This window comes from Solanum lycopersicum, chromosome 4 (assembly GCF_036512215.1).
Source record: "Solanum lycopersicum chromosome 4, SLM_r2.1".
In the NCBI taxonomy this organism is placed as follows: domain Eukaryota; kingdom Viridiplantae; phylum Streptophyta; class Magnoliopsida; order Solanales; family Solanaceae; genus Solanum; species Solanum lycopersicum.
The window spans coordinates 60,705,966-60,732,151 of NC_090803.1; the positions used below are offsets into that span (position 1 = coordinate 60,705,966).

The window sequence follows — 26,186 nt, forward strand, 5'->3', positions numbered from 1 at the left end:
TACAAATATTTCTTTTTAAGGCATAATTTGTACCTTGTAAATTTATTTTGTCTCGTGATTTTTATTTTTATTTTCAATGTCACAAACATTTTTGGCCACTTTTTTTAAACACTCTTTGAGTGAAGCAAATTATAAATTATAAATTAAGGGGCAAAAATTAAAAACTACAGGGGACATGTTCTTTATTTGGTTAAGTAGTCATTGGTTTCTTATAAATTGTTGACAAATTGATATCATGTTTTTTAATGCAATTGTTAAAATCATTCTATATAGATTTCGGTAAGGTAAGTGAAATAAGTGAACTTAGCTTGGTGAAAGAGATTTAGCCAATGAAATTGTTAAAATCATTCTATATTGATATGTTGACATGAGAATTGGAAGTAAAAGAAGATTTTATAGAATTCTTATTATTTAATTTGATTTGTGGATCGAATCAAGTGGAAGATTAAATATAACATATTTGTTTCATGATTAGCCTACTTGCACGGAGAGTATCTTAGATTTTGTTGATAACATCTTAAATAAATACATCACATATTCTCATCGAGTTATAAGGATAATAAGGAAGTGAGCTTTGTATCGTGAAATTTTAGATGACTAACCAACTAAGTCACACTATAATATTTTAGCTCTTCAACGATCCCTAAAAATTGTGGCATAAACCATCAAAAGGTGCCGTCATTGATCAAATGCCACATTTTTAAATTTTAGTCAACACTTTCAAGGGGTGATAAAAAAAAATATAATGTTTGAAATGTCGTCATTTTAGATGTTACGCTTAAAAAGCATGGCCTATTAGATGACAAAAATTATGCTTTTCAAATCTTTGAAAACACGAAAAGAAACATTGTTAAACTCTTTATCAACAATGAAATACCAAAAGTTCTATCCTTCCCTCTTCAATGTAAAGGCAAATGCCTTTGGCGTCATTTTAATTTTAGTAAAAAATTAGGACTTCGAAATCACTAATCAATATGTTTTTCTCTCCAGCATTTTTTTGCTTATGGTTCAATATTCTGATGTCTTAGGTGTAGAAAGAGCGCACCAATCTATTTTGAACATAGTGGTTAAACTCTACTACACCGAAGCAACTGTAGGAGAGATCCAACAACAAAAAATAAAAAGCTTGACACCTCTCATTGTTATCATTTTGATAAAATGAATAAAAAAAAAATAAAAAAAATCAAAAGGCCTCTTTTTTCAAAACCCAATTATGACATCCCTCATCCCCTATTTCATGCTTTGGAACACAACCTTGTTATAAACTTATAGAGATATACATACTTTTACATCTTTGTAATTTGGTATGGCTTGGGAGAAGATTTTTTTTTCAAGAGTACTACGAGAATCAAATCTAGTAAAGACAAAATGAGATCTTATAGCTCAGAGAGTTAGAGCACGTGACTAACAAATCATTCATATCAGGATTCAAATCTTTCCTTACTCATAATCGATTAAAAAAGAAAGTCCATAATACTTTTTTCGATTTTTCAAAAGATTTAAGGAGTATATTTTTTCCAATAAAATTATGTTATTAATTTGATGCATTGTGCCCATAAAAAAAATACACATTAATTTATCATCATTTTTCTAAAATCAAGATTTTAACCAATAAGATAACTAAAATTACATTTTAACATGAGCCTATGACTATTCACATGCTCTTTCACCTTCGCTTTCGGCAACCGCAACCGAGCATTGAACTATCAGAAGAAGCAAAATTCAGGCGTAAACAAACAAATATGTTGAATCCTCTCCGATTAACTTAGACTTTCATCAGATTCAAACCATGAATCTCTTCTTCATCTTTGCTCTTCTGTTTTCTTCTTTTTTCAATCTCTCTGTTGCCAGAGGCGGCTCTCCCAGCTCCATTAACGCTTCAGGTCACATGATCTATTTATAGAAATAAAAATTGAATCTTTAGAGCTTTAAATATGTTTTTATTTGTTAATTTTAAGCTTAGCAATAATGGGTATTGATTATTATGTCCAATTTTGAAGAAAAACAAGTATAGTAGGTGTAATCGCTTCATTAATTAAAGAGGGTATGGATTTCTAATTATTTATTGTAAAAAATTGAAACTTCTTTAATTAAACGTGATTTTGTTTTTATAGGTGTTGTGAATGGTAGCTTTGCAGCTTCAGCTAGGCATTTGTTTGCAGATATAAAAGTTTCTCTTGCTGAACAATTGCAATTGAAAAGACTGTACGTTTAAACTCACCATATATTTTGGTTATTTCTCGTGAAGTGTCAAGGAATATCTGAACAATCTGTTTCACTTTTGTATTTGCAGTGAAGAATTAGCTAAAGATTATATGTCAAATTCTGATCTTGAGAATGCCCTGATGTCATTGAATAGTAGGTGCAGTGGGATATCTAGAGTGTACAGGTAACTTTAGGGGACCAAGAATGTGTATAGTCTTTATTTTCATCTTTAAAGCATTTGGAGATTCTTATCCATGTTCTTAAGGAATGAATGTAGTCATGTTCATTGTAATAAAATAAATAAACGACTTAATTATGGGATTGATAGCTGATTTGTAGGATTTTACTTTTCAGTTTATTCCTTAATTTGGATTTTATGTACATGTATATCATCTTGTTACTTCATGGAATAATATATAGATTATTCTCCCATACTTTGTTCATTATGTGGTATCTGAGCCAAGTCTTTCCAAGTTTAGGCCCCCATGTTATGTTGTCCATGCTCCAGTTGACGGTTTGGGTGTGCCAGCTGTGGTAGAGTGGGTTAGAGTCACATTGATTGAGGAACGAACGGATGTTCTTCTTATATGGATTTGGCAATTCTCTCCTCAAGAGATAAGTTTTGGGATTGAGTTAGATTCAAGTGTCATGTTTTACATTATATCAGTGCCAAGTCCTTACATGTTTGGGCTGCCCACATTACACTACCCATGCTTTAGTTGACGTTCTATAAGTAAAAGGGATGTTTGAGTGGGTTAGAGTTCCATATTGGTGGTGGTCTCCTTATACAGTCTTGAACAATCCTCCCCTCAAAGAACTAGCTTTTTAGGTTGAGTTTGGCCCGAGTATCATATCTTGCATGGTACAAGAGCCACGTCCTTTCCTGTTTGGGCCCCATGTTATGTTGTCTATGCTTCAGTTGTCTGTCTAGGCATCTAGGAGAGTGTTAGAGCGGGTTAGAGTCCCAATTGGTTAGGGAATAGACGGGTGGTCGGTCTCTTTGTATGGACTTGGACAATCTTTCCCTCAAGAGCTAGTTTGGAGGTTGAGTTAGGCACAAGTGCCATATTTCACCTATGCCTTTCACTATGTGTTTTGTCTTAATAAACTTTCCTCGAATACGACATTGTTGCAATGTAAAGTAATGGTACTTGGATGCCCAAAATAATGCCTTTATTATTCTGAATGATCTCTTGCATTGGATCTTCATTTACCATACCATGTAAAATGGCTGTACGGGTTATTCATGTGAATTTCTTCAAGTACGATAAAAATAGCAAAAAAGTTGCACCAAAGGGCGTGACCTAGTGGTCAATGAACTGTGAAGTAAGGAAGAGAACCATGTCTTAGGTTTAAAACCTAGCATTTACCAAAAACCCTAGGTGATTTCTTCCCATTTGCCTAAGCTAGTTACCTGGTACCTTTGTTGGTTACCTGGTACCTTTGTTGGTGGAGGTAACTGGTACCCGATGGATAGTCGAGGTGCGAGCAAACGCCTGGAATCACCTTCATCGAAAAATGTTTGATGCGTATTCTGGTGTAACATAGTTGTATTGTTGCCATCAGATAAGAATTGTTATTTGTGGACGCTTTGATGGATAATCTTTTCTGTCATAGGTGGACTACAATTCTCTGTAGATTACTAATTGCTATATACTTATCTGGAGCCTCTGTTCTAATGATGCTGCTTTAACACCTAACTCATGCTTCTTCTCTCTTTGAGGGGTTTTTGGAATGTATTATCAGCATTGGAAAGAGTGTGCAGGGAGTTCCATTGGTAATGCTTTTTCGTCCTGTTTCTTAAATTTATATTCAACATATTCCTTTTCTACTTGTTCTTGCTCCAAAGTTGAGAAATACCTTTAGTATCAATGACTGAGTTGGCATTGCTTACAGTGGGTGATGGAAATTTCTGACAAACCAGGCAAGGAAGAGGCTGAGCCTGCCTTTAAGGTATTGATATCTGCAATAATTATATTCCTGATTGTCATATGTCATAAATGAAATTGAATATTCTGAGGTAAGATATTGTTTGTGCTGATATAGAGTTAGAAGAAATCTATTTCCAGTTTGTTCTAGCTTTGCTTACTGAGAAGCGTTGAACTGGTGAAAGCTTGTGAATCCATTTCTTACTTGTTGTGATGAATGATGATAATTGTTAAGTTCCCCAAATTGGTAAAGGAAAACGGGTCGTTGTTTTTCTTTTATGTTCTTGCGCAATCCTCATCTCACGAGCTAGCTTTGGAGGAGAGAGTGTTCAGTGTCTCACTTTGGTGGGCAGAAATGGGTTGTCGTCTTTGTATTTGTTTTGGACAATCTTCACGTTATGAGCTGGCTTTTGATATTGAGTTAGACCCTAGGTTAGTTTTCTTATCAATAATGAAGTTTTAGCTGGTGAATTTAGCTTGCAGTCTTGGCTCCTCTTCCTGCTTCTTGAGCTAAAAGTGCCTTGTGCCTAAACAAATAAGATTCCGCGAAGAAAGAAGTGCAAAAGCTTTGTACTCCCTCCGTCCCTCCCAATTTATGTGACACTCTTTCCTTTTCAGCCCCAAAAAGAATGACACCTTTTTATATTTAGTATCAATTTGTCAAAAACTTCTCATTTTATCCTTAATGAGATGATTTAGATCCACACAAATATCTATAGTTTGTTTTAGACTACAAGTGTCAACAGTCTTCCTTTAGTTCGTAAACTCCGTGCCTAGTCCAACACCTTCACATGTATTGGGGCAGAGGGAGTAGATTTTTTTGGTAAAAGCTTAAGGTGGCATGCTGTCAGGCTTCATGTAGATTCTGATATCTTCCATTTTCTCTGATATATTAGAGCTGAGTAGTACATATCTTGAAAAGTTATCACCAGCGGTAATCGTTTTAACCGTTTTATTTAGTTATGAAGAAATTGAAAGGGATATGCCTTAGTTTGAGGTTTGACATTTGTATTACTTACCAGAAAAAAGGTCAAGGATATAACTTTGGATGTGCTGAAGTAAGATTGGTCAACGGACCGGAACCGGGTCACCGGATCGGAATGAACCGGTACCGGACCGGACCGGAATCCGTTGACCGGAATTTTGACCGGTACCGGGATGAACCGGACCGGAATTACCGGGATGGTTCATCGGTTCCGTCCCGTTCCACTATATACCGGGACGGAACCGGAACGGACCGGGATGGAACGGGACGGAATTAACGGGACGATATTTTTTAAATTACGAAAATATAATTTTTTTTTATTTTTTAAGTATAAATTAATAGTTTTTAAATTTATACTATAATTTTTAACTTAAGTTTATTTTAAAGATATTTTATTAATTTTTTTTATTATTGTTAAGTTTGCAAGTAATCTAATAAAGTTTTCAAAATTTAAATCTTTTGAAGTTTATACTTTATAAGTTATTACTTATATTTATTAATATTTATTTTATAAGTTATATTTATAACTTGTATCTTGTAAATATTAAATAAATAAAATTTGTAATTTTAAAAAAGTAAATTAAATTACAAAAATTAAAAAATATCAATTTAATTTATTTAAATTTGTAACAAATTACAATTTCAATGGGCGGGATTTTTGAAAAAAATTTAAATTTTAAAATATAATTTATAAAAAATATAAATATAAATTATATAAAATATAAAATATAAAAAAATTAATATATATTAAATAAACCGGACCAGAACCGGAACGGACCGGACCGGAACCGGAATGAACCGGTACCGGTACACCGGTACGAAACTACGGTTCCGTCCCGTTCCGTGTACCGGTTTAGAATATCCCGGCCCGTCCCGTAGGCAACCGAAACGGGACGAACCGGAACGGTACCGGTACGTCCCGTTCCGTTGCCCAGTCTTATGCTGAACTAGGGTATCCTTACAATTCGTTGCTGCTTATATTTTCTGCTAGTTCGAGACCTAATGATTCATGTTGAACTGCTGAAACTCAGAGGTGGAAGAAATTCCTCACGTACTTCACCAAACAAATAAAGAAACAATAGCAAAAGAGGCGTAAAGTAGGGGATACTGAAGCTTTATTTCTTTTTCCCATGGCTTATCATAAAAAGAAAGAAAACTGGGAGAGAGAATTATAAAGGTGCAGCAATATTTGGTGGAAATGGGAAGAGAAAGATGGAATTCTGGCCAGTCATTTTACTATTTTGTCTGGCTGACTGAATAAAGTCAGAAAAAAAGCACCCGATCTGCAACTTTTATGATTTCTCAGCTTACATTACTATCGATATATTGCTTTGATTGAAGATGTTGGAACTTATTTTATGCATGAGCTATAGCTGTTCCTGTGCTGTGAATATTAATTTTTCTTTTCTCCTCTCTTTCACCATCTTCTTATGTAATGAAATTAAATATTTGCAGTATCCGTTTCAAAGTTCTAGGAGCAATTATATTTGGTGATAAATTACTGAACAGGCTTTGTATTGCAGTACATTGGCAATGTTCATGGGGATGAACCTGTAGGTCGCGAGCTTCTAATTCTTCTGGCGAACTGGCTTTGTGATAATTATATGAAGGATCCCTTGGTAATTGACTTCTCTGGCTAAATACTTCCGCTTTAGAAGTTCATATGTTTTTTAATTAGATTCTGGACTTGTGTTTCCCCTCTTTGTTGTTGATGAACAATTCACCATGATATACCTGATACATGTATAATATCAGAAAAAATGGATACAAATTTTTGACTGCTACTTAGTATTGGCTGTAGGTCTGAAAAGTATCTAAAAATATCGGGAAATGCAGAAAATTTATGTTTTTATTCTTGAAAATCTTGGTAAACAGCCTCTACCTTTAAAGGTACGGATAAGGTCTGCACACACTCTATAGTACCCTCTCCAGGCCCCACTTGTGGAATTACACTGGGTATGTTGTTGTTGTAAAATTTAGGAAATTTCTTTGGTGAAAAGATGTCAGTCTGCATACACTGTATAGTACCCTCCCCAGATCCCACTTGTGGGATTACACTGGGTATGTTGTTGTAAAATCTTAGGAAATTTCTTTGGTGAAAAGATGTCAAGTAATAAAGCATCCGAAGAGTCTTTCTAGAAGTCCATCTTTACAAAGTATTTGAATATCTAAGGTTGAAATGAACAAAGAGAAAGGAAGTTCCAGATGTTCATTGTGTTCCTTGGCTAATACTGAAGCATTGATTATCAAGCAACCGATTCACTTGCCATTAATCAAAATTACTGCCCCCTCTTTCCCAAAATTCAAAAGTAGATCCCCGTTCTTGGAGGCATTCTATGCAATCAAAACTGATTCTACCTATTACAAATTCCCTTTAACACCATAAGTCCAAAAATTGCAGCTTGACTTTACCTTTTGAGTAGCATTGGATTTGTCCTCAAAGCAGCTTGAATTTCTTTGCATCCACACTTGTCCACCAAGTACAGACAGGAATTCTATTCAAGAAGCTACTTATTCCTTTATCCAGCTCTGCTCTATTCCACAATATACATCTCGAAAGATCAGTTGTAGTTCCTGGTCTAATCCATTGAACCCCACAAGTATCAAGAAAAGTTTTCCAAAATGGTCTGTAATGGGGCGATGCAAGACTGAAGGACTGATGCTCTCTGGTTGACCTCAACTAGTTTAGGGCCGGCAACATAGGGTAGGAATACAAAGATTGCAGGGTTATTCTGATATACCTCATTATCTGTGTTTCCCTTTTACTTATTCCTTTTACATATTACTAATTGAATATCATAAGGTGCTTTATGCATAGTTACTTGTTAGTTGAGAAATATGTCTCTTTGAGTTTTATGCTATTGCTTCCTTAATAATATTATTTTATTGTCTCAGATACTCATCTTGCTATTCCATGTTGTCTTAGACAAATTGTGTTATTGGGTGAAATAATACTTCTTTTTGAACTATCTTGGTTCTTAATAAACTTTTTCCTTGTCCTAGGATGATGCAGAAAAGGTGTTATTATTTTTTTCTTTTCAGTCTCAAAACTCACTTTCTAGGTTGGCTTTACAGGCTACCCTGATTGTAGATAATGTTCATCTTCACATACTCCCATCTATGAATCCAGATGGGTTTTCATTGAGGAGGCGTGGAAATGCAAACAATATTGATTTGAACCGAGACTTTCCTGACCAGGTATCTCTTGGCATCCTGTACTATTGAATATTCTGTTATCTTTAAGTTTGATCTGAATGTTTTTACGGAAAGCAAATTTGGAGTTTATTTTTATTCCCAACTCGCACATTGTGAAGAAACTACATGGGGACCCTTATCATATAATCAGTTACACCTCAACCTCAGAGTAGTTGGTGTCAGCTTGATGAATCATCATTCCTACAGTTATAACTAAAAATATCATCCCAAAAATCTGTGAATAATTCAGGCTTTAAGTCTAAAGAACCAGAACAAACAGGAAACTAGTCAAGAACAAAGCACTTATACTCATCCCTGACTTGTTTTTCCATGATGTTGATAAAATGAAGAGTTTAGAAGCTCATGATGAAAAAGGAACGGAACAAGTTCAAAAGGAGTTCTTCAACTATTAGGAGTTTACTGATTAACTTAACAAAATTAATGATGAACTAGAACATTCAAAGAAAGGGACTTGGAGTCACAGCAGCATGATCGATTCTCTGGTGTAGTGAAAAATCGTCAGATGTATGAGCTTCATGATGTAAATTAGACTTATCATATGTCAAGGGAGAGGAGCACGATCATCATTAGTGCCACTGCACTAGTATTAGATTCTTATTTGGCTTCAAGCATAAATTAACTGGAAGCTTAACAAAGGCAAAAGTGAGTAGGATCATTGCAATTTCTAACACTAAGAAAGTCTAAAGATGTTCTTAGAGGATAATTTGCACTGGTTAGTGGTTAAACTGGTATAATCTTTGACAATTTTGACACACGTTCCTTATAAAATAAAAATAATGTAGGCTGTAGCCTGTATTCATCAAAAGGAAATGTAGGTTATAATCTTATCGTCTAATAACTTATCCCAGATAAAAGAAAGAGTAATATCTCGATTATTGACATTATTTAGCAATCAGTAAGCACTTTTATCTTTATCATTACTTAGTGCCATAAATTTTTTCCATATAAACTATAGAATTCGTTGTCTTGTCCTGTTTCTTGTTGAAAAGGCAAAGAAAGGGGAGCGGTTGCTGATTCACATCCTTTGGTGAAGTCCAGAAAATGTTGCTTCAAGTATTCTCTCAGCATTCTTTTTAGTAACATGAGTTCCAATTTGTGGTTCAGATTTCCTTTTATTGATTTTCTCCATATGCTTTATTGTGAGACTTTGGAAGTTGGCCTTTGAGATCCAATTCAACTTAAAATGTAGATCGCATGTCCTTTAAGTTTCTTACATGTACCTTTAAATTGAAATTAAAAGCTTGTTGGGATTATGTTGACTTCAATGGGCTACTCTTTGTTTTGTCAAAAACCCACTTCTTATTGAAATGCTGCTCTTGTTTTGTATTTGGATCTTATCCTCTCTTCTGTGTATACTAATAATAATACCAAGGATTAACTGCTATGAGATGACATAGTTCTTTCACATGAATGATGATCCTGGTGCACATCAACCTGAAACAAAAGCCATCATGCGTTGGTTGGATGAGATACGCTTCACAGCATCTGCTAGTTTGCACGGGGTAAACATTCAGATACTCTTTAATCTAATTATGCATTGCGTTAGAATGTCCTTGCTCTTTTGTTTATATCATAGTTAAGTAAGAGTAATGTGGCTTTTGCACGTGTAGCGAAGTAAATTATTTTAATTACTAATCTTTTCATGTGTCACTTTGCTACATTTTGGTGGTTGTGGTGACTGTTTAACTTATGGTCATTTCTTTTTGTCTGCTGAATGATGTTTGAAGTTGAAGTTTTCACTTTCATATAAAGCACAAGTAGTCATGATTATCCTTGTTCCACCTATGCAGCTTCAGATGGCAGAGTTAATGGATTAGTTCAAATAATGAAGCTTCAGTTGATAAGTAGTTTGTAATTTATAATTATTTTTGGAGCATAGGGAATTTCAAAATGGATGATGATATAGGTGTCGAGAGAAACTTTTAGATCAGACGAAAATCTGTCATAATACTTTATAAAGGAAAAGTGAAGAAAATTTGTGATAATAAATCATCTTACTATATAAGGGAACTGCTTGTCCTGTCCTTTACAATCTTGTTTTTTCTTTAGCGATAATAGAGTTTGTTCTTTTTTCCTCATTGCTTCATTAATATGAAGATGTTGGAGAGCTGACCTCGGGAGTTAATAATATTGTTTAATTTCAACAGGGAGCACTTGTAGCAAATTATCCATGGGATGGAACAGAGAACAAAAAGTGAGTCTCTGATAACAGTTTGTTGTCCTTCAAATTTTAAGTATTTAGACAAGAGGCTCAATTTTTGTTTAGAGGACCATGCTTTAGTTATTTGGTTTGCTTTCGTATTTATTGACATCCCGAGTCTCTAGTTGTCTTCAGATAATTTCTAAATTTTCTTGCCAACCCTAATTTTTACTGATAATTTTCAAAACATATGTACACATCATTTTCAGAAAATATTATTATGGCTGTCCAGATGATGAAACATTCAAATACATGGCTACCATCTACAGTCGTTCCCATCATAACATGTCTCTAAGTGAGGAATTTCCAGGAGGAATTACAAATGGTGCATATTGGTAAATAATGTAGATAATCCAATTAAGTTTTATCATGTTAACATTTTAGGTTTAGGACTTCTTTGAGGCTTTATTCTTTTCTGCTGCTTCTGCTGTTGCTTACAAACCATAGTTTCTTTTGTTTCTTCCTGCAGGTATCCAATCTATGGAGGCATGCAAGACTGGAATTACTTACATGCTGGTTGTTTTGAACTTACTCTAGAGATTAGTGATGATAAATGGCCTAATGCGAGTGAGGTTAGATCTCAGTTTGCATCAATATAACTTTAAGTGGATGAAAATGCATGACTTTTGAAGAGTCTTCCGCATCCATATACATGATTTATTTTCGGAATCAATCCTCTTCAATGAAGCATCTGTGTATTTGGCAATAGCCTCCTCCTCAATTCTGATCATGTGATTTTGCAATTATTAGTTGGATAATTTGATGGAAAACCTTTTCTGCGTTAACTTCTGTCGGTTATTGCTTGAGCATATATGTAGATGGTGAATATGGTAATCTCTAACTAATCAAATTACTTCTTCTATTTATATCACAAAATGAGAAGTATTTTAGTATGACAGCATGTTAGGTGGGGACAAAATGAGCCTTACCTCTGGCTTTGGGGTTTAAATTAGTGTACCGTGTAACTGGGAACTTCTAGTGAGATGGCTTGCTTTTGTCTGATCAGAAAAGAGAAAGACACTTTGGTGAATAAGAGTATAGTTTCTTAGTGGAGTACCGTTTGGGTGATATCCTTACCTGAGTTCTCTTCATACTTCATACTCTGTTCTGCATGGCGTCTACAATGCCATACCTGTCTAAAGCCAAGTATTCGTTTATTTGCAGCTTCCTACTCTTTTTGAGTACAACAAGATGAGTATGCTAAATCTTGTCGCAAGCCTTGTGAAGGTAACTTCATCTCATCTATCATTTTGCTCTTCTTTCTCTTTGATCTACTTTTCTTTACTTAGATCAACTATAATCTCTATCATCATCATAATACTACTACTGCTACTACTTTTGTTTGAGCAAAGTTACTAAGGTAAGAGTATTCCAACAGAGGTTGTCCCATGTGGAGTCTAAAATGTGCTGGAGAATTTCAACTTTAAAAATATTTAAGTGGGTGCCTTGGTACCTTTCTTTATTTGATAATGAAGTAGGTGCCTTGGTAGTTCTAGTGACATTTTGGTAAAAAGTATTGAAAAGTGAGGAGACATCATTTCTTTTTTAAAAAATGGAGACCATCTTAAAGAATGAAGCAAGACAGGAAACTAGAAAAGGACGAGGTTCTTTAAATATATTGAGATTTTTATTATGTTGATTGCTAGTAGAGATATTTGAGATTATTTGTTTCATTAACTTCCCAGACCCCATTTACGGGATCACAATGGGTATTTTGTTGTTTATTTGACTTAGCTGTGTCCAGTGTTATCGAAGGCGAAAAGCGCAAAAAAGCTCTAAGGTCTATCGGGGCATTATGCGCAAACAAAGCGTGGACTTTAATGAAAAAGGCGCAAAGGGAGGAAAAAATATGAATATATGTTTAGTCCAAGACTATTAATTATAAACATAAATGACAAATATATGACCAATGAAGTTGAATTTTTTTAATTATAAAGTGAAATGTCAATTGTTTAATGTCAATTCTTCATAAGAGGCTCATTGGCAAAAAAAAGTTTGTCGTAGAACCTTGATGATGACACTGAAGTGCACATAAAGCGAGCGAAGCAAGCGAAGCGTTCAACACGTTTCGAGCCTCGCTTCAGGGCTTAAGCGCGCTTAAAACGCACCTCTGATAACACTGGCTGTGTGCCATCATGTCACATTCGTTAAGTAGAATTTGGATGGGTTTGACTTTGATACCATGTAAAGTAATGAACCTTGGGGCTAATTCAATCCCAAAAGTTAGCTCATAAGTTGAGCATTGCCTAAGACCAAATAACGAAGTCGATCCCACATCCCACAACTAATGTGGGACAACACCCACAAAACATGATATCTATCGCAAATGTACCCAAGAATTGTAAGAGTCTGTTCTGGCTGGTCAAATTGGCATTCTTTCTTTCTGATTGATTTCTTTTTCAGATGTATGCTTCACATTAAACTCACTTGATTTAATCTAATATAGACAGGAATACACGGAAGGATATTCTCATCAGATGAGGGCAAGCCTTTACCTGCCTCGATAGCTATAAAAGGCTTAAATTCTACGGTGCGTTTTCATTTTCAAATCCTTTTAGTCATTGTTTAAAGTTGTGAGATATATTCTCAATTTGATGTGATATCACCATGTGGTACTGATAGAATTGTGTGTTGATATCAATATCAGGAACTTCATCTTTAGAGTATTTCTCAAACTCATCTAGGCCCTCGTAATTACTTCAGCTCTATTCATTTAGATTATATTGCAAAAGTAATATTGCAGGTTCATCTTATTTTATTCTGCGGAAACCCAATTTTCCTGTTGCCTGTAGTTTCTGTTTTGTTTGTTGTTTGGTTCTTTCTGTTTTTTCTTTAATCCTTCTCTATTTCCTCTTTTTGGTGGTTTCTTTTTTCTGCTTTTCTCCTTTGTTATTGGGTTTGGGAATAACAGGAAGTTGAAGGCATCAAGGGGGAACTCCAAACTCCTTTATTTGGAGTTTGGCCATTTTTTCCTTTAGAGCTAACTTTCAACATACTGGCTATATTTATTCCATGTCATGTGTGACTCCATCTTTGGTCTAGTTTGAAATCTGGCATTGAATGGGACTTGTGATGGACAATTCATATTTCTACGACAATTATCTTTCTGTTCCTGCCATTTTCTTCAGATACATGCAAGGGAAACGTTAGCCGATTACCACCGCTTGCTGGTGCCTGATAGAAAATATGAAGGTAACCACATATTAAAGCAATAAAACTTTTTTTTTTTTAACTTATCAAATGGGAAAATAATACCCTTCTCTTTCTCATAAATAGGATAAGAAATTAAAACAAATTGTTACTGTTCTTTTTGAAGAAGTATAAAAGAGCTCAGAGTGAAGCCAAGCCCGCCTTTTTGCAAAACCTGAGCCCTAGACGGCTCTTCCCCAAAGCTAGACATGTGAGAAAGGGAGAATGAAATGGATGCACTATCATAAATAATATAGAAAAGGGTGGTAAAAATCTGGCTAAATAGATTAATGATGATACTCAACAAGCTTTGACATAAAATAGTACGATTAAAAGAGGGAGACATTATTTTGATCAATTGCTCAACTCGTATCATGGATGCCTTCGCAGATCTCCATACATACGTGCAAAGCTTATACCTTAGGTATACTTGTAAAATTAAGTGTGGAGCAGTAAAATTATTTCCATGAAAAAAAGATAGTTATATTAACTAGTGGTCTAAATGGAATATCTGTAGAGGTCTTAAATAGCCAGTCGATGTTTGTACATTTGCATCAGGTCGATATTTCGGCTGAGTTTTTCTTAGGTCCACTTAGAGATTGTATATAAGTATATGGATATGCTTAAGATTTAGAGAACTACCGGCTGAGTCTTTCTTAGGTTCACTTAGAGATTGTATATAAGTACAGGGATATGCTTGAGATTTAGAGAACTTCTAACTTCTCCTAAAGAAGATAAATTATCTGGTATTGGAGGGAGGCGGGTGAACATTCAGTGTGAAATTAGCTCGGTATAACACTCAGCCATCCGCGATTCTTTTGCAATTTATATTTGCATAACACTTCATTCTTTTGAGTGGATTAATCCTGAAACCTCAATTTGCAGTGATCGCGACAATGCCAGGATACAAGCCGAGGAGTACGAGCATTATGTTGGGGGAAGAAGCAATGACAGTGGATTTTGTTATGGATCCAGTTATCACTCCCATAAACAGCTTTTTGCGAAGGGGATGGAGTTGCAGCTTGCCAGGTCCTCATTTAGAAGTTTTTTTGATTTTGGTTTTGGTATTAGTTTCAGTATTCCTTTGCTTTTTATTAAAGAGGAGAGTAGTTTTAAACTATCCAAAACAGAGACAGACAAAAAGGTCTGTTATTGGGGTATGAAGTTTAACACACGTTTTCGCGTTACGATATTTGTTAGACTGGAAAATTATATATTTATGATACTAATAGTTAAAAAGATGATCATCATTTTCCTATAGTTTGTTACTTGTGATTTATCATCGCTTTCTACTAAAGATGACTTCATTCAGCGAGACCTTTGCTTAAGCTTGGCTCCTCTTTAGTGGTGTCTCCTCCATTACTGGTTTTTCTGTGATATTATAACAATCAGAAGGCAAGAATAATAAGGTTACTTCTGTTACTACTGGAAAATTAAGAGTTGTTCTATAAGACGGTCATTCAGCTACTGTCTATTGATAATAACTATTAGTTGACTAACAATGGTTAGTGTTGTAGTGATAAGTACTCCTTCATCCTTAATCAGAAGTCTTGGGTTCGTGTGCCCCCGGATATGGAATCCGGTTTGTTAGGAGCGATTTACCCTTCGATATGGGACCTTTTGACGCGAATCTAAATTTAGTCGGACTCCAATAAATATAACGAGCATTTCTTAATGAGCACATAGGAAAACAATACCACTTTTGTATTCCTGATTGTACGTATTACTGGAATATGTCCTGAGTATCCTGTGTTTATAATACAAGTTACCTTTTCTAAAAAAAATGAGACAAATTAGTGGGAAACAACAAAATCAACGGTTAGTTGAGTGACAATATGAAAATCAACTCGAAAAGTTCAAAAAAATGAGACAAATTAGTAAAACCAATAGGAGTATTTGATTCAATTTTTTTTGTGTGGGTGGGTGGGGGTGGGGTTCCTTGTTTAGTTAGATTAACAGTAGTTAGAAACAAAAGGAAAAAGAATTGATAAAACTAATTGCACCTCATTTATAGTAAGATTGTTTATACAGTTAGGCTCTAATATGATATTATTGAACACATTAAAAAGAAAAAGAATTGTTTATGTAGTAGTTATGTCTATTTTAGCAACACGTTTAATAACTTCCTAATTAATATTAGTTATACCATTTAATTAATAGAGTAGTTATTATGTTCCTAATCAACGTGGATTGATTACTAATTAATCCACATAGCTTATTACTTATTTTAAGTCCACAGAATCTGTATAATCGAGATCTTCACTCAAAAGTCTAACTTGATGGCCCAAATGACATTAAATGCTGCCAAACACTTTTGTGTACTATTTTTTGTCTTCTGTTTGACATTTTAAACATGCATAAGCATGGGGTGTTCTCATATAATTGCCTCAAAAACACACCGACCCATTCGTGCTAAATGGACGGATTGAGCTGAATTTAGATGGATGAAAAGTGATTTGGACTTGTAGGTTAAAAATTAGTTAGAATCATTTCGTTTAATTCTTATTAAGTTGAAATTGCTTTATTTATTCTATTATATTTTTCTTATTATCATAAAAATGTATAATATGTCAATTAAAAATTAAATTTGTAGCTTCTTGGCCATAGCAACAGAGGAAATATTACAACAAAAATAATTTTTACCGTTATTAAATATTGTTACTAATTAAAAAGTATTTTTTAGCGATATTATATATTAATAAAAAATATTAAAATCTTTATCGATATCAGTTAAATGTCATTAGAATTTATGTCGTTAAAGGTTTTAGGGACATGTAAATAATAATAATCATTGCTAAAATATATATTTAGCAACAATTTAAAATTAATTACTACTAATGATATTTTTTTAAGTAGCTATAAGGCGTCTAACAAATTGGGATGCCTTTTGGTTGCTCCCAAATGGTCAAGAGTCATGATTCTATTCAAATAACTTGAGAGAATAAGTACCATTTGAAGAAAAAAAGTGTCTTTTTATAATTGCTTAAAGTAAGTTTTTTTAATTTTATTTTTGGGTACATAATTGTTAAAGTAACTTTTGTAATTTTATATTATCAAAATGAATTTCTTTTTATCTATTTAAGAGTAACAAGTTGGAACGTATCCATTTATTATGACATTACATGACAATTTGGTAACAACTATTGAGATTCACACGACTTTTAGTTTGTCCAATTTCATTTCAGATATGAAATTTTTAAAAAATCGTAATAGCTCAGTTAGATAACTACATAAGCTTTCATATTATTGATGACAACTTAATTCTCCCCGTAATTTTCTTCCCCAATCTAAAAGTGTTAACACTTTGAAATATGTCTTTTATTTGCACTAATCCTTAACCATGATAATAATGATTACTAATATATATTATGTTAATTTAATACTCAATCATGATACATTAATTAATATGATTAGGTATAAATATTTGATGGGGCTAAATTTTTCCATAAAGAAATAGTCCCTTTTTGAAGAACAAGTCATAAAGTGAATACCACATAGTTTGAAAAATGAATAGTTCTACATCATCAATGACTTTCACCCTAAAAAAATCAATTATCATATAATCAAGTGACAAAAATATAAGTTTGACAAAATGTACACCATCCCTTTATAACGACCTTATAATTATGGCATTAATATTCACTCCGTTTCAAATAAATGATAATTTATATATTAAAAAGAAATCGATTTAATTCTTTCAAATTACCTAAATCATAATATAAACGGAGTTTTACACCATAAAGAATCACTTCAAACATCAAAATATTTTTAAAAAGATAAATTAGTAAGTAATATCTTAAAGAATATAATGTGATTAAACTAAATCTATCATTTATTTTGAAACGGAGAATATAATATATTATCTTTTGTCTTTTATTTGGAATCTTCTTTTGAAAGCAAATAATGGTTGTCAGTGAACATGACAAGAATAAGAATAAATTAAAAAATTGAGGACTATATGATAGTTGATTTTCCCAATTTATGGCATCAATCTTTTTTTAGTCAATCAAATTTTATACTTTTTGCATCTCTTGTTAAGAGAAAAAGACTATTATAATTTAGTAATTTATGGGCTCCACTTTTGGTGTTGGTAGGTCTTATTGTATCAGTCAGTATCAATTCATATCATGTATAGTATATTGTATTTATGTTTACATCTAAAACAAAATAAAAAAATCAACATATTTTTATTTTAAAATATTAAATATATTAAAGTTTATGCAAAATATTTAATGGTGGAGTAAATGGCACGTAGTTAGATTCAAGAACAGTTAAAATAGAACAAGTACACCTTTCTATACTAATCTTTGTTCCTATTTTATATTCCTGTCCCAAAAATATTTATTATTCTCATTAAAAAAGTATTTCATTTGTTTAATAATATTTATTTATCATTAATTTTATACATTTTTTTAAAAAACAATAAATAGAAGAGTAATTTATTATATCACTTTTTAAATATGAAGAAATAATTAATAAATATAATGTCTTAAAAAATATAATTGAAAAATGACTATATAAATTAATAATAAGGATAATTAGTTGGACATTCCAAAATAGTATAGTAGATAAGTATTGTTGGACGAGGAAATACTTGTTCACTAAGCAAAGAGTTGATTATGTTTATAGAATTATCCTAATCGAAATTTAAAATCACTTTACTACTTACTTTTAATTGATAATAATATTTCGAATAAAACTCAATAAGAATAATGTTATCAAATAGTTATCAAATAAGAAAATCTGATATTTTGAAACAGATTAGAAAGAGAAGTGAGTATTGAATTATGATTAAGAGCCTATGTATGTCTCAAAATACTTGTCATTTTAAAACTTCAAAGACAAAATTTTATTTTTTTCATTTTACCTTCACTTGCAATTATTTTTGAAGACAACAAATAACTTAATTTAGAATAAAATATTCAATAAAGAAAATTGCATCTTATAGCATAAAAACAGATAAATAGTTAAAATTCCTCCTAATAATTATTTTCTTAAGAACGCGTAAATAAAAAAATATGATAAGTATTTTGACATAAAGAGAATATTTGTGAAAAATATTTGCTATAAACATAAAAAATAATTGAATAATAATTTTCAGATTAGTGTGTATTCAAATTACAGTAACACCTCTATAAATTAATATACGTGGAATCATGAAATTTTATTATTTTATAGAGATATTATTTAATTGATAAATTAATATTTACTAATTTAAAGAATAATTTGAGATTTGATGAAGGTTAATTTTGATTATCTCAAGCATTGTATCGTACTAATTTATGTATCATATTTATCGATTTCACACACAAAAAAATATCATACATAAAGTACAACAATACATCAAAATTATTGTATCTTGTTAATTTCAACGTTGTGATAATAAGAGCTTTCAAGATGTATATCGAACATAATTTATCGTAGGATATTAGAAGGCTATGGAGTGGGACAAAATGATCCGACAAAGATCTATGTTTTGGGTGCTATCAATTATGCAAATCCTATTTGAACAACAAATGTTCTGGAAGAGACAATAGAAAATTATTTTCTACACGGTAAAGATCGTTCTGGAAATGCAATCTCAGAGAATTTGAATGAATCTGCTTGTGAAAATGTCATACATGAACTTGATGTCATGATAAATAATCTCATTACCATAGTAAAATGGATGTCAATAACATGTTGGATTATCCGAGTGAAAGAGATACTTTTTCAGAGATCTAGAGTTTATAAGAAATTATTGATACCATAAAAAAAAGCAATGTTGATGATGAAGTTGAAGATGATATAACCATTGGAACCAGATACGCGTAAGGAAACACTTATCGCATCTAGAACTCTTCACAATTTTATGATGCTGTTCGAAAAGACAACATCAGAGCTCTTGGATGCAATAAGAAAAGTTAGAGATAAGCTTCAACTTTATTTAAATTTTAAGAAAAAACAGAACTCAATATAATCATATTTCACTAAATTTTCTTAGATATATTTATACTTTAAAGAATAATTATTTTATGATATTAATGGGACCATATATTTATATATGAGTCTTCTGAAAATATATTTTCTTATTATCTTATTGAAATTGGTGATTTTTCCATTGGCTCAAGTCAAGACCAAAAAAAATATTATTTTACAAAGATTATTAATTTATCGAGTATTAATTTATAGAGGTTTTACTGTACATGCTCCTACATCCTAAGTATTACCTAAGAATATTGGAAAACGCTGAGTGAACACTAAATTCCTACTCTCATCATACCATTATTATTGTTATTATTGTTCAATAATGATAGTTCATTATTAACTAAAATGGTAAATGATGTGGATAATTTTAACATTAAATCACTCGTATTATTAAATATAAGTATCTAGATATTTAAGAATGAAGAATATTTAATAATAACAATAAAATATATAAAATAATAAATCATTCATTAATTTTAAACTGAACAACTTAGATATCTATCAAAATAGTAATGCGAACAAATTAGTAAAAGCTTATTTGAAAGAAAAGGCCATGAGAGGATCAATTAAATGATTTTCTAAAATAAAATACGAAAATAAGAGAGAGAAAAAATAACATAAAAAATGAAATATTAAGTGATTGAATCCTCACCAATTGATTTTTTTTTTAAATAATCAACTAAATAAACTTTCTTGATTTTTCAAAGTAAGAAGAATCAAATATGTTAAAAGTCTTTATTATTTTACCAAGTCAAAAACAATATACATTGTGTCCTTGTGGATAAGATCGAATTTCATAAAGTGATAAAATTTACAAATAAAGAAACTTAATAAATACTGCAGAGCCCCCCTTACAATAAATATGAATACAAATATATTTACGTATTCTTTTCTTTTTTATTTTCAATAAAATAATAGATAATATTACGTGGATTATTTTTAGTATTATCTATTGAAAGGACATTTTTCATGTATTTGGATATTTTATACAATTCTTGATTGTCGATATTGACATGCTAAAGCTATACAAATTTTAAATACCGACATATATATTATTAAACAAAAGTTAATACTGTAATTTATATAAAAATTACTTTTTTTTGTTTATCATATTTTCAAATTAATTTTTTATAAAAAAGACACGTGTCGCTATCTCAACGGTTGGATGATAAAGTTTCCGTACTTTTTAGTCGTTAGTCGTTTTTCCTATTTCCATTTTGAGTCGTTAGTCGTTTATTTCAACTACTTACCCTTTTTTCGCGGCGACTTTGAATTTTGCGGTTGCCACGTGGCGACTTCCTATTGGTATCCTGACTTTTAAAATCGTGTGCCGTCCAAATCCAAAAAGTCCAATTATTTTACATACTAATTTTTTATTTTTTATTCAATATTTTTAGAAAATATTTTTTTTGAAGTTTTAAATTAACAACAGCTAGTTGAGATTGTCAGTCAACTCATTGTTGTTTGATTAACTTATCATTTCTTTTAGAGGTTAAAAATAAGAACTCAAATTATCTTTTGGTTGTAATATGAGAGAGTTAATTGTGATAATAATTTTGACTTTTATGTTTTAAGTCGAGTATTTATTAAAAATAATTTTTTAATTCATAAATAAAGGAGTAATATCTGTTGATATTGTATTCTTTTCAAATTTCACTAGTAGAACTATACTGATTTTTTTATTGTAATAACATTTTGAAAAAGACTAGAGAATAAGTGGACAAATTAAATACAATTTCATTAGCAAGCAACTATTTTATGTATAATGATAAAAAAGTATAATTAAGTAGAAAATATTATTTTTATATATCTTTTTTTTTGGTTACATGATTAACTCGATATTAAATGAAACGATCTAAATAATGATTAAAAAAATATAATAAAGTAAAAAATATTATTTTTATATATTTTTTTTTGTTTACATGATTAACTCGATATTAAATGAAACAATCCAAATAAAGCGGAAGGAATATAAAAGATTCATATAGTCAACTCTTGTTTTAATAGCAATCAAATACATTTTCGGAAAAATGATAATTTGAGCTACTTCATATTGTAGAATCAAATTATCAAATCTCAAATACTTGTCAATAATATTATTTATTATCACAAATAAATATTTTATCATGAATCGAGATATGCACAAGCTGACTCACTCATCTAGGAAAAAAAAATTCCATTAAGTCAAAGTTGGAAAACAAAAAATCTTTAGTTTTAACTTATTTTTTTTTGACATTCTTTAGTTCCCTTGCTATTTTATTGAAAATAATAATAATTAGTATATATTATAAAAAGTGGATTCTTGGTCTATATGGTTGTCACAATACACGGAGACAATTTCTCTATATATACATATACATAGAGCGGTTGCCTAAATGTCATATAGTTTTCTTCTCTCTGTAAATCACTCTGTATATTTTTTTAGAACCTGTAAGGTTTTATTTCTTAGCTCCCCCTAAATCTGTAAGTTCTTTGTTTCTTCATGCAAATCCCTTTATGGGGTTCTTAAATTTATGTTCTTTTTCATGTTTATTGCTATTCTGCATCTGGGGTTTGTTTAATTCTGTCAAAATCTCTACTTTCTTGAACAGATCATGTGTTTGACTTGGGAAAGATTGCAACTTTGTTGAAATTTTTGTGTTAAGAGTTTTGGATACTTGATGTTAATACTGGGAAATTTTGTTACTTTCTTGAATTCTTTGTGTTGGGATTTTGGATACTTGTGACTTAACTGGGAAAGTTTGTGACTTTTTTTTGAATTTTTTGTGTTAGGATTTTAGATACTTGGTGACAAGACTGGGAAAGTTTGTGACCTTTTGGAATTTTTGTGTTGAGTTTTTTGATACTTGATGACAAGACTGGGAAAGTTTGTTACTTTCTTGAATTTTGTGTTGGGATTTTGGATACGTGGTGTTAATACTGGGAAAGTTTGTGTCTTTCTTTTATTTTTATGTTGGGTTTTTGGATGCTCGGTGACAAGGCTGGGAAAGTTTGTGATCTTTTTGGATTTTTTGTGTTGAATTTATGGATATTTGATGAGAAGGCTTTCTGATTTTGATTTTTTTGCAGGTGAAGCTTTTTCTCTTGTTGTTTTTCTTTCTGTGATGGCGGTGAAGACTAATGGAGTTGTTGATGGTATTTTGCCGGAGGAATTGATGAAATTGCTCATGTCATTAGCTACAAAATGGGGGGATGTGTTGGATCTAAAGAACTTGAAAGTTCATCATTTGAGTGGTGCTATGACTAATGAGGTTTATAGGATAAGTTGGCCTACTAAGAACGAAAACGTCCCGAGGAGAGTTTTGGTTCGAATGTATGGTGAAGGAGTAGATCGTTTTTTTAATAGGGATGAAGAGATTAGAACTTTCGAATGCTTGTCAAAGAAGGGTCAAGGACCTAAGCTTCTTGGTCAATTTGCAAATGGTAGAGTTGAGGAGTTCATTCATGCAAGGGTATGTCAAATTTCTGACTCGATTTGTTGATTTCTTTACTTTTATCTATTGGATATATGTGGCTTTGTAGATTTATGTTACTATGAAGTCAATGATTTGAGTACCACGAAATGAGATTTCTAGGAGTTTCTGTATGTTGATCAAATGATCAGGACTTTATAATTTCATTGTTTGTTGTGGATATCGATAAATTGATCGGCGTATATAGAGGGTCAATGGTAGTGTGTTGAGTATAATGAACTATGTGTTTTAGACGAATCCTCTGCAGTCTGCCTTTCCCTTCTAAGCCTAGGTAGCTCAATGACTTGTCTTTAGTGAAAGCTATTAGATGCAGATTTTGCACAATGCATAGCTTCTGTTCTTTTGAATAGATGGTGGATCTTTGAAATAAGACTAAATCAATTTGACGCACTCCTATTGAATAAACCGAACAGCAGGTGGTGCTCCTTGCCTTCACAATTCAGCAGAATAAAATTGTGTTGTATAGTCTTTGACCATGTCTTGTTGAAGCAAAGTTGGAGATCTTTGTGATGTTTATTGATTGCTGTTTGACTTTGTTCTGTCTGTCTTATTTGCATTCTCAGACACTGTCTGCTGAAGATCTTCGTGACTCGGAGATCTCTTCTTTGATAGCTGCAAAACTGAGGGAGTTTCATAACCTTGACATGCCTGGTTCAAGGAATGTTCTTCTATGGGACCGTCTCAGGTATCAATTAACCAGCTGGAACATAGTTTGATCTTTTGTAATTGAAAGTCTGATACAAATTGTTAATGCAAAATGGCAGAAAGTGGCTAAATGAGGCGAAGGGTCTGTGCTCCCCTGAACATCTAAAGGAGTTCTCTTTAGGTAATCTGGACGAGGAGATCAGCTTATTGGAGAAAGAACTGCCAACAGAGTCTCAAAACATTGCCTTTTGTCACAATGACATGCAGTATGGTAACATAATGATTGACGACAAAACAAAGGCTGTTACTATCATTGTAAGTGTTGTATGATATCAGTCAGAACTTTATACAGCTTCTGTGTGAAGGCGCATACTTGCTCAAACTTACAAATACTCTGATCTGTTTTCTTGAGGTGGAACCGGGTCTTCTTCCTAGAGATAATAGGCTCAGGATGTAATTACTTGTGAAAATCTTTTTCATATTATCGTGCTGTAGTTTAACTGGTGTTCTAAGATATCTGAGCAAGTTTTAAACTGCGTCCTTAATCAGGAATTGGATATATTTTGCTTCCTTTGTGAACTTCTTGTCTTGTTGGCCTTTGATTTGATCACTGGCTTTTAATATATCAGTCATTGCACATTATTTACTATTTGATTGTATTGCAGGACTATGAGTATGGCGGTTATAATCCAATTGCTTATGACTTTGCGAACCACTTCTGTGAAATGACTGCAAATTATCATACTGATACCCCTCATATCATGCACTTCAACACTTACCCTGGTAATTAAATATAAGCTGCAACAAGAGAACACAGAGATCATGCTTGTTTGCTACTCTAATGTCCCTACTCTAACCCTGACATGCGCGGTTTATTTACTCTTTTTTGAATTTTGAATTTCCGACAGATTTTGAGGAGCGACAGCGATTTGTACGTGCATATCTCAGTTCATCAGGTAAGCTTGAAAAGTTTGAACATCTTTTACTGTTGTCTGCACCTCTCTGTCCAAAGCATACGGTTGATTTCTTGCACACGATAAATAAGTTCTGACCCTTCGAGACCACATAACATTTATCGTTCAATTTGGATAGGCATCGAATAATAAGATAATTGACCTTTAAGGCAGCAGAAAGATCAGTTTTATTTGGTGATGGGACCAAGATGCCAAGACTTTAATTACTTCAGATATTTAGAACCTGATTCTCAACTAACTTGGAATTGAAAAATAGTACTAGTCGTTGTTATTTGTAGGACCCGATGTATTAATGAATTGTCCTGATAGCCTCAACTAAAACCAAACATGTTCCCTTGTCCAATTAATATGGTCAATGATAAACAGACCTAAGATTTAAGCAGTCGTTGTGTGTCTGCTTTGTGCACCGACACAGCAGAATTATCTTATTGAGCTTTGAATCCCATTGACAAGTGCAGGCAATCAACCAAGTGATGAGGAAGTAAAGAAACTTGTTGACGAATCAGAGAAATATACGCTTGCAAATCACTTGTTCTGGGGATTGTGGGGAGTCATCTCGGTATGCCTTTTACACACTTCCTCTCTTTATCACTACATTTCACCGTGCATTTTTCTCTTTCTGTGTTATAATTGTTGTTTCTTCTGACAGGCATATGTTAACAATATCGAGTTTGACTACATGGAGTACGCGAGGGGAAGGTTCAAGCAGTACTGGTTGAGAAAGCCCGAACTCTTAGGTGCCTCAGACGACTTGTTACATGTTGATGATTCAGCTGAACCAGTTCACATTCTCCGCTCAAAAGATTTATGTTAAAACATGTACATTAACAATGTAGAATGTAAAAGTCATGATAAATCGATAAGCCTATGTCGTATAATGAGTGGAGCATTTAGAGTCTTCAATGTTTCATAGAATATGTTTATAGGCCATTATTGAGGTTTTTTTTTTTTTTTTGAAGTATTTTGATGTACTGTTTATAAGAGTGAGTGTTGTTGAACCACAAATATATATTATCCAGTTTAATAAAATCAAAGTTATTTTCTCAAGCTGTTGCTTTCACTTTTCATCTCTATTTTTTTTAACCTTCATTTGTTACCAGGATAATACTGATCAAGTTGGAATAGAACCTTTAAATTTGATGTTTACATGTATGAATATGGCAATGTCAGATTATACACCAAAACAACTCAATTTACTTAAAAGAACTTGTTTTCCCTACTTCCACCGAGGAAGTTGTATTCTCATTTTAAGGAATTTGTTTTGTATGAAAAATGTTTTGTCCATCCAAACATGAGCGGATAAGAAAATAATTTTCAAAAAATATTTTCCTTCCTAGCAAAAACGTTGATTATAGAATGTTTGGAGAATATTCTCTTGTAAAACAAGTTCCACAAAAATGAAAA

At 32.3% G+C, this 26,186-nt stretch overlaps 2 protein-coding genes across 3 annotated transcripts; both read left to right on the plus strand.

Annotated features, from left to right (window-relative positions):
* The first annotated feature begins 1,541 nt into the window (after window positions 1–1,541).
* Window positions 1,542–14,983, plus strand: LOC101256583 (carboxypeptidase SOL1). 2 transcript variants are annotated; one of them, XM_010321815.4, is made up of 15 exons: window positions 1,542–1,883; window positions 2,115–2,205; window positions 2,294–2,389; window positions 3,952–3,982; window positions 4,102–4,158; window positions 6,642–6,737; window positions 8,194–8,316; window positions 9,732–9,836; window positions 10,482–10,528; window positions 10,744–10,869; window positions 11,004–11,106; window positions 11,699–11,761; window positions 12,981–13,064; window positions 13,663–13,726; window positions 14,609–14,983. In XM_010321815.4, the coding sequence occupies exons 1-15, from the start codon at window positions 1,790–1,792 to the stop codon at window positions 14,884–14,886; spliced, it is 1,458 nt and encodes a 485-aa protein (XP_010320117.2). In that variant the 5' UTR covers window positions 1,542–1,789; the 3' UTR covers window positions 14,887–14,983. The 2 variants fall into 2 exon arrangements, with proteins under 2 accessions (XP_010320117.2, XP_019069155.1); XM_019213610.3 differs by lacking the exon at window positions 10,744–10,869 and having other exon boundaries at window positions 1,554–1,883.
* Window positions 14,984–21,900: 6,917 nt separating this feature from the next.
* LOC101256870 (probable choline kinase 1) lies at window positions 21,901–25,829 on the plus strand. The gene is made up of 8 exons (XM_004237788.5): window positions 21,901–22,153; window positions 22,760–23,142; window positions 23,727–23,848; window positions 23,928–24,123; window positions 24,474–24,591; window positions 24,717–24,764; window positions 25,241–25,341; window positions 25,432–25,829. The coding sequence occupies exons 2-8, from the start codon at window positions 22,795–22,797 to the stop codon at window positions 25,594–25,596; spliced, it is 1,098 nt and encodes a 365-aa protein (XP_004237836.1). The 5' UTR covers window positions 21,901–22,153; window positions 22,760–22,794; the 3' UTR covers window positions 25,597–25,829.
* Window positions 25,830–26,186: the final 357 nt, after the last annotated feature.

Excerpts from the sequence above, each read along its gene's own strand:
- LOC101256583 (XM_010321815.4), top strand. The coding sequence starts at position 1,790 with ATGAATCTCTTCTTCATCTTTGCTCTTCTGTTTTCTTCTTTTTTCAAT. Across the intron at positions 8,317-9,731 it reads ACCGAGACTTTCCTGACCAG|TTCTTTCACATGAATGATGA; the intron begins GTATCTCTTGGC and ends GAGATGACATAG. Across the intron at positions 11,107-11,698 it reads AATGGCCTAATGCGAGTGAG|CTTCCTACTCTTTTTGAGTA; the intron begins GTTAGATCTCAG and ends GTTTATTTGCAG.
- LOC101256870 (XM_004237788.5), top strand. The coding sequence starts at position 22,795 with ATGGCGGTGAAGACTAATGGAGTTGTTGATGGTATTTTGCCGGAGGAA. Across the intron at positions 23,849-23,927 it reads CTTCTATGGGACCGTCTCAG|AAAGTGGCTAAATGAGGCGA; the intron begins GTATCAATTAAC and ends GCAAAATGGCAG. Across the intron at positions 24,592-24,716 it reads GCACTTCAACACTTACCCTG|ATTTTGAGGAGCGACAGCGA; the intron begins GTAATTAAATAT and ends AATTTCCGACAG.